At 38.8% G+C, this 8,971-nt stretch overlaps 1 protein-coding gene across 1 annotated transcript; it reads left to right on the top strand.

Moving 5' to 3' along the window:
* The first annotated feature begins 24 nt into the window (after positions 1-24).
* LOC135581031 (pentatricopeptide repeat-containing protein At5g01110-like) lies at positions 25-4,707 on the top strand. The gene is made up of 3 exons (XM_065089874.1): positions 25-2,741; positions 3,440-3,493; positions 4,177-4,707. The coding sequence occupies exon 1, from the start codon at positions 72-74 to the stop codon at positions 2,223-2,225; it is 2,154 nt and encodes a 717-aa protein (XP_064945946.1). The 5' UTR covers positions 25-71; the 3' UTR covers positions 2,226-2,741; positions 3,440-3,493; positions 4,177-4,707.
* Positions 4,708-8,971: the final 4,264 nt, after the last annotated feature.

Below are 8,971 nucleotides of genomic sequence, written 5' to 3'. Positions count from 1 at the left end.
CCATATATAGGTCTCAGGTTGACGCACAAGACGAGACGCTTGGTACGCTCTCTCTCTCTCTCTCTCCTCTCATGAAGCCCTCGATCCAAATCAAAGCCGTCACTACCGCCACCTCCTCCACTCCGACGCGTCTATCCTCCCTCTTCTCTTCCTCACCACCAATTACGCAGCCGGCCCCCGCTTCGCCATGTCGCCGCCTCCCTCCGCCCACCTTCATGTCCCGCCTCTACTGCTCCATCTGCGCGAGCCCTTGTCCGAGCCCGGCTCGCCTGCGAACATCTCCCGAACGGCCTCCGCCCGCACCTTCGCTCCTGGAGCCTCCTCTCTCGCTTCAGCTCCGCCGGCTTCGTCGCGAGCCCGGCCTCAGGCTTCCCGCCGAGACCCTCGGCACCATGATCCACTACTTCGTCCGCAATCGCCGCATCGCCGAGGCCCAGGCCCTCGTCCTCCGGCTGGTCCGCCGGCGTAGTGCCTCCCGTGCGGAGGTCGTCGCTGCGCTGGCCACCAGCTACGACTGCTGCGAGGGCCCCGGCTCGGCCGTGTTCGACCTCTTGATCCGCACCTACGTGCAGGCGAGGAAGCCGAGGGAGGCAGCGGAGGCGTTCCGCTTGTTGAAGGCCCGGGGCCTCTTTGTCTCCGTCAACGCCTGCAATTTGCTCCTTGCTGGATTGGTCCGGATGGATTGGGTCGACATGGCGAGGGACATCTATGGTGAGATCGTCGAAATGGGGGTCCATCCGAATATCTACACTTTGAACATCATGGTGAATGCCTTCTGCAAGGATAGAAGGTTTGACCAGGTAAATTCGTTCTTGTTGGAGATGGCAAAAAGAGGGATTTTTCCTGATGTTGTAACGCATAATACTTTAATTGATGCACACTGCCGCGCTGGGCATTTGGAAGAATCATTGCAATTGCTGAACTCGATGGGCGACAATGGACTAAAGCCTGATGTCGTGACTTATAATGCTGTTCTGAATGGGTTTTGCAAGAATGGTCTATATGACAAAGCAAAAGAATTGCTGGGGGAAATGTTGGATGCTGGTTTGGTGCCGAATGCTTCTACATTCAACATTTTTCTCAGTGGGTTTTGTAAGATTGGTAACACAAGCGAAGCCATGAGGATTTATGATAAGATGGTCGGTAGTGGACTTGTTCCTGATATAGTAAGCTTTAGCTCTGTGATAGACTTGTTTTCGAAGAAAGGTGATATGAATCGAGCACTTGCATATTTTGGGGACATGAAGACCATTGGCTTGGTTCCAGACAATGTTATCTACACTATGCTTATCAGTGGATTTTGTCGGATTGGTTTGATAACGGAAGCTCTGAAGATGCGTGATGAGATGGTAGATCATGGTTGTTTGCCAGATATTGTCACCTACAATACAATCTTGAATGGCATATGTAAAGAACAAAGGTTGTCGGATGCTGATAAACTTTTTCATGAGATGGTAGAAAGAGGAATTTCCCCTGACTTTTGCACTTTCACTACTCTCATTGATGGATACTGTAAGGGTGGTTTAGTGGAGAAAGCTTTAAGACTGTTTGATAAAATGCTAGAAAGCAATTTGAAACCAGACATTGTTACTTACAATAGTTTGATTGATGGTTGTTGCAAAGAAGGGAATATGGAAAGAGTAAATGAGTTGTGGGACGACACGTGTCGAAGGGGAATGCTTCCTAATCACATTACCTACAGCATTTTAATAGACAACCACTGTAGTAAAGGACAGGTGGAAGAAGCCTTTAGGTTCCTGGATGAAATGGTAGAAAATAGAATTGCACCTAATGTTGTGACATATAATTCGATTATTAAAGGTTATTGTCGGTCTGGCAATGCAAAAAAAGCTGAAAAGTTCTTAGAAAAGATGATTGATGATAGTGTCATTCCTGATATAATTACGTACAACACTCTCATTTATGGATTTGTCAAAGAAGAGAAGATGCATAAGGCTCTTCATTTGATCAATAAGATGGAGAACAAAGGGGTGCCACCTGATGTTATCTCATATAATGTAATTTTGAGTGCATTTTGTGAACAAGGGGAGATGCAAGAGGCTGATTCTGTATTTAAAAGAATGGTCAGCAGAGGAGTCCAACCTGATGGATCTACATATACAACCTTGATAAATGGTCATGTTGCAGTTGACAACTTGAAAGAGGCATTTCGTCTCCATGATGAAATGCTACAGAGAGGTTTTGTGCCTGATGATAAATTTTAGAATTCCTTTTTGTGCAGATTTGGGAGCTTTGAAAGAAAAATAGTTGTCCTTGCTGATATATTCTGTTAGGCACTAGGAATTATGGGACATGAAGTGGTTGACTTGGATGGCAGGCAGGTTACACATTCCACAGTGCCAAGATGTATGGTGCAGCTGATTATGATCATCCTAGGGTATGCACTAGCACCCTTGATGGGTACTCCATAACCTGCAAATGCTTATTGAAACCCAGGTTGGTCCTTCATTCATCTGAGTGGGTGTGTGGATGTCAAAGTCACTTCACAACCTTCTCCCTTTTACCCATATCTTACCCATATCCAAAGTAAGGTAGGTTTACTCAGCTGAGTCACTCAATTGGCTGGTCCTTTACATCCACAAGAAGATTTTTGGTCTGCAACACTGTGATAACAGTATGGTGCTACTGGTTATAGCTGTTGGTGCATTTATCAAGGGCTTAAGGATTCTGTTGGAGATGATGAGACAATATTTCATTCATGCAAGAACTTAAACCAGCAGGCAAGTGTTTTTGTCAGATACCTGTGACTTGATTAGTGAAATACTCCCTCTCTTCAAAAAAATGTTTTTTTACCAACACAAAAAGAAAATATTTTGTTGCGAATGATCAAGATGGTAAGAAATTATCCATATGTAAGATCATAATTATTGATATGGATATTTTCCACATTAAAAAAAATCTTTTGTTTCAATAGAGCCAGAATTGATTTGGATCATTCAAAGATCGAAGTTAATAGAAAGAAGGTATAAGTGAACTTCTATGGAATGGTTTCATGGGATTCAGCCAATTGTCTCCATCAAGCTTTTACTTTGTTTATAAGATGATATCAGAGGGATGCTAGGTAATGGCATCGTGGTATTCATTTTAATTTGTGAAGTATGAACAAGAAAAGAATTACATGACCTGAATGGTTAATTAAGAAGGCCTGAGAGATTTGTCTCCAGAATTCTTGGCAATGGTCATATTAATTGAAAAATTTTCAGGGAAACATTTATTGATTCGTCGCTGGTAGCAATAAGAGTCCTTGATTTAACAAGGAAATTGGTCATACTTATAAAACTGAAGATTAATCATCATTTCAAGGAGCTGGAATATTGTAACGAGTTATTGGACTTGCTGTTAATAAACATTAATGAACAGCATCTGTGAATCTTAACTTGATAGTTCACTTATTTGAGATTGCTTGTGTGGTTGTCAGGTTGCTTGTGGCTGTGAAGATGAGAAATACAAATTGGCTAACTTGCACTTATTTGTAAGTTCCCATTTCTTATTGTACAAAGCATCATTCTGGACTAATTTGACAGCAGTTTTGCTGTTTGCTGTGGTTGACGAATAGAACACTCATATTCATGTGCTAGAGCTTCAATTTTGAAATAAATGAAGTTTCAATGTAACTAAAACTTGGTATTCTCATGTCAATAGTTTTACTTGGGAAATTAATCCATTTTATGAATGTAACAGATTGAGTGCAAGCCAAAGTGGTAATCAGTTTTCTTTAGGATTTTGGATAGTCATACTGGTTGGCAATGCTGGCACATGTAACAATGTACCTAGCCAAAAAGGTTTTGAAAGTGCCACTGATCCATGACATGGGTGTTGACATATGGTTAGACCAACTTTGGGCTTGTGTTATGCAGTGCAAGAGTGAGTCAACGAGCACAAATGGAAAAGAAACCATATAAAAAATGTTTGATGAAATTATTCTGTCACCTGAAAGAATTCAACATACTTGTTGCTTCTCTTTCATCCTCTTTTAGGATTTTTTTCCAAACTATGGATGAGTCTGACATAGTGAATATAATTAAACCTGGGTGCAGCTGGAGTTCTCAACCCTGTTGAGTTAAAATTAGCCCTGATGGCTTATTCATTAATGACATTGTTCTAGATGGAGCTGAATATATTTATGAACTGACAGATGCTTGTCTATTTTGACAGGAGCAGTTGGTCGGACATTTGGTAGTGCTTTGGACCTGGCGGTTTAGCCTTTACCAGAGCTTCCAATATTTGACTAACTTGCTCAGCTTCGTCAGCAGAGGGATGAGATTGCTTGGTGCATTAGGAATACGATTATGGAATATGGACTCTATTCACTCCTTTCAACCTTTTGCTTCATTAATACATATTTTCATCTTTGTTGTCTGGTTCGTTGCCATTAGACTTTGATAGCGCCCGTCCAATCCTTTTCTGGTTTGCTACATGGAGATGCTGCAGATATGATTGCTATCATCAATGCTGCAATTGTCCAGTTCTTTATTGAGTTGTAGCATCCTTGAGTTGTCTGTGTTTTAGATTGACTCCGTTTTTAAGCTTACCAAAATGGTTGATGAATGAGAGCTGTCAGTGTCATATGACTAAACTATCTTTGTCTAAGTTAGATCCAGAGTGTTCTACTTCAGTCTTAAGGTTCTTTGTACTGTCATTACTGCACAGTTCTAATATTGGAAGATTTGATGTCTGCTTAAGCTTCTTTTTGTGTTGAGAGAGGTGTTTCTTATCAGCTACAGAAAAGAATAATTCAAATAAAAATCCTTTTTAGATGTGGCTTAATGTGAAGGTTTTGTCTTTCTAAAGTTTAAATTGGTGTCTTCATTTCATTTGTATCATTGGATAATCCAGACTACTTTTGTGCTTCAGAACATTGGACTTTAGCAATAATATATGGCACAATTTGTTAGTGTCATTGGAGCAAACGTTGTACAACCTAACCTCTTTCTCTAATATTGTGCATATTGTCGTTTCTGAAAATTGATTGTCCATCGAGAATGCTTGAATTTATTATTCTGTAGACTTTATTATTCCTTTGTGTCTAGACTTTGGTGCAAAATTATGTTAGGATATATTTGATAAGGCTTCTTCAATGTTTATATCAATGAAAAATATAAGGAAATTAGTCTAATTAGTCTATTTTGAAGAGTTTAGAGATGAACGCATATCTAGAGAATTATCTTTTTATGATCCTCAGGATATCAGAATATTATCTTTTAAAAATTATATTGATTGAGTATGATATCAGAATATTTTCTTTTAAAAATTTATCTCATATAATTAGTTCTCTTAAATATCTCAATCTCTAAATTTAAAAAATATATATTGAAATCTTTATAGTTATAAAAGCAAAATATCTAATCCTATTTATCCTAACATCAACGGTAAAATCGATGAAAAATACAAATATAATAGCACGTGCATGAATGACAGGAAAATAATGAGAAAAAAAATAATTTTAACGATGGTGGTGGATGGTATTGTTGTCGGTGGTTATTCTTCTGGTGGTCAATGAGAATGACATGGTGGTTGGTCTTGTTGATGTCAATTCGAACATCGACGAGGAGGAGAAAGAGGCGACAGAGCAGTGAGGCATCTGCAGTGACACCGAGGAAAAGGAGGGAGGTGAAGCATTTGCGTCGGTGTCGCATCGCTCTATCTCCTCTTTCTCCTTCGATGTTGCTTTGCATCTACATTGGCGTCGGAGGAGGAATAAGAGGCAAGTGAGGCATTTGCATTGTTGACGACTACGAAGGAGGAAGAGATGCCTCATTTGCCTCCTCTTCTGACACGGGAGTGTCTAATTTAATACAATCTGATCATATGAACCTTGATTATGATATGGTATTGTTTTTTAGCCAACAATGATGCCTCATAATCTTCAACTCAGCCCACTCAAATATGACAGCTCATCAACAAAGTTAAAGCTGTTTCAAGGTGCTTTTTTTCATGACCAAGGAATGCATTAAAGGAGTTGGTTAGCAACTGTGAACAATTTCTTCATAATCAAGGAATGCATTAAAGGAGTTGGTTAGCAGCTGTGAACACTTAATTTCGAAATTCCCTATGCACGAAGGGTTGTTTCATGCACTAGTACTTATGTTGGTGTTTAGGGCTTAGAAAGGACTTTAGAAACTCTTTTGAAGTGCTCTAATAAACTTTGTATCTCTTGGATGCATCCTTGAGTGGTGAGTCTTTTATTTTCTAGTTCTGTATCCTTGTTTAATTTTCGTTGGATGGTGAACTTTCTATATCCCATTGTGATTTTAAACTTGGTGGTGAGCTACTTTTCGTTTTTATCAAAGTTGCTTTGTTAGTTCGCTCCTTTTTTATTCGACAAATTGTATTATCGATTTTTTTTCGAATTCTATTCTACTACACCCCCCCTCATTCTGCATCACACCGGTATCAAAGCTAAATGTTAGAGATCATGGTAAGGCGGAATGGAAAAGATATAGTTGGTGAAGGTAGCGACCATGAAGATGATGCTAAGACATTGAGGCTGTAGCTACGAAGATTGCTACGTAGTCTATAAGAAAAGAATGAAATAATCGAAGAACTTCAAATAGACAAAATCAGCATGAAAAATAAATATAGTCCATGAATATACTTCTTGTGAAGATACACCTCCTTCTCTTCCAAGGGAGTCGAGAAGATGTCGAACAAGAAATATAGTCCAAGACAAGTGGTAGAATAAATATAACCCAAGATTGGAGATTCAAGAGTTTGAAGGTAAAATAAATGTTGATGACTTTATCGATTGACTTAATGTAGTAGAAAGAATTTTTGATTTTTATGAACCTCTAGAACAAAAGAAGGTCAAACTTGTGGCCCTTAAACTTAGACGGAATGCATCTTTTTGGTGGAAAAATATGAAGAAACAAAGAGAATGTGAGGGGAAGAGTAAAATCGTGACATGGAAAAAAAATGAAAAGGGAGCTGAAGAGAAAATATTTTCCTCACAATTATAGGCAAAAGATCTTTCTCAAAATCCATGATTTCAAGCAAAAAGATCTTAGTGTGGAGGAGTACATTACAGAATTCGAGAAACTGATGATATTTTGGCAGAAGCTCTCTTGGAGTGCTCTCATAAACTCTGTATCCCTTGGATGCGTCCTTGAGTGGTGAGTCTTTTATTTTCTAGTTCTGTATCCTTGTTTAATTTTCGTTGGGTGGTGAACTTTCTGTATCCCATTATGATTTTAAACTTGGTGGTGAGTTACTTTTTGTTTTTATCAAAGTTGCTTCGTTAATTCGCTCCTTTTCTATTCGACAAGCTGTACTATCAATTTTTTTTCGAATTCTATTCTACTATACCCCCCCATTATGCATCATACCGGTATCAGTTTGGTATCAGAGCCATGTGGAATCTCTTCCAGTATAACATCTTGAAATTCCTCTAGGATTGGTTTCATGATTTCTGGTATCTCCTTATGTTGTTTGTTTTCGTCTACTACCATTAGGGCCAAAACATGACCACCCTTGTCTAATTCATATTTGCATTTACCATAAGACATAAAAGCATTAACTTCCTTTTTTGGTGGACTGATTTCGAAAGATTGTAATGGAGCTAAGATAATCTTCTTTTCATTCACTTTAAAAGAATAAGTATGTTTATAACCATCATACAACACCCTTTTATCATAATGCCATGGTCTTCCCAATAGTAAATGACAAGTATCCATAGGAGCAACATCACACCACACTTCGTCTTTATAATACTTGCCAATAGAAAATGAAACTAAACATCTTTTAGTTACCTCGATGTCATTTCCTTTTTGCAACCAACATAATTGGTATGGATGTGGATGAGGGATTGTGTCCAACTTCAGCTTCTGCACCATCTCCAAAGAAATCACGTTCTCAAAACTGTCGCTATCGATGATCACCAAGCACACCTTGCCAAGAGAAGTGTATTTAGTGTGAAACACGTTTTTTTGCACCCAAATTTCATCATCGGCCACATAAGAAACTTGCAGGCTACGTTGCAATATAATAGACAAACCATGATATGCATAAGTAACCTCTTCCTCATCTTCATCATATTTTGGTTTGTCGTAGGCTTCATCTTCTCCTCCATCACTATGATCTTCAACCAAAGTTACAATCCGCCTATTTCGATAATCTGCTGTTAAAAGGAGAGTTTGTGGAACTAGAAGAGCAAACTATTGCAAGATACTTAGGAGGTACGAAATATGAGATTGCTAAAGTGGTTCAACTGCAGCCATATTGGTCTTTAAATGATATGAGCAAGTTGGCTTTAAAAGTTGAAAAGCAACAAAAGTTTGAAAAAAGTTCTCAATACAGTTCAAAAGAACGCTATATAAAATAAGAAAGTTCCAAGCCTACTGTCCAAAGCAAGGTAATATCAAAAGTATGAGAAAAGGGTGAAGAATCTGCTGGCAACAAAAAAAACACCAAATTCTACTATCCTAAGTGACCGAAAATGCTTCAAATGTTATTGTTTTGGGTAATATTGCTTTAGATTGTCCAAATAGGAGGATTGTAACTTTGGTTGAAGATCATAGTGATGGAGAAGAAGATGAAGCCGATGATAAACCAAAATATGATGAAGATGAGGAAGATGTTACTTATGCAGATCATGGTTTGTCTATTGTATTGCAACGTAGCTTGCAATTTTCTTATATGGCCGATGATGAAAGTTGGGTGCGAAAAAATATGTTTCACACTAAATGCACTTCTCTTGGCAAGGTGTGCTTGGTATGTTAGAATCAGGGTCGGTACTAAGAGGGGGGATGAATTAGTGCAGCGGATAAAAACGTCAACTTCGTCAAATCTCTCCTATGATAAAAATTGTTTCCGAGATAAAACCGATTTCGGAAACTTAACTTGAAAGCGTACGTAAATGTATTGAAGGCAGTAAGCTATTGAAGGGGTTTGCAGTAAGGTAATAGCAGGAAATAAAATGCAAACCAGAGAAGATGGGAGTTTATAGTGGTTTGGT

The sequence above is a fragment of the Musa acuminata genome, chromosome BXJ1-11 (genome assembly GCF_036884655.1).
Source record: "Musa acuminata AAA Group cultivar baxijiao chromosome BXJ1-11, Cavendish_Baxijiao_AAA, whole genome shotgun sequence".
Taxonomy (NCBI): Eukaryota; Viridiplantae; Streptophyta; class Magnoliopsida; order Zingiberales; family Musaceae; genus Musa; species Musa acuminata.
Note: the sequence above shows the minus strand (reverse complement) of the source record. Positions and strands in the feature narration are given on the sequence as shown.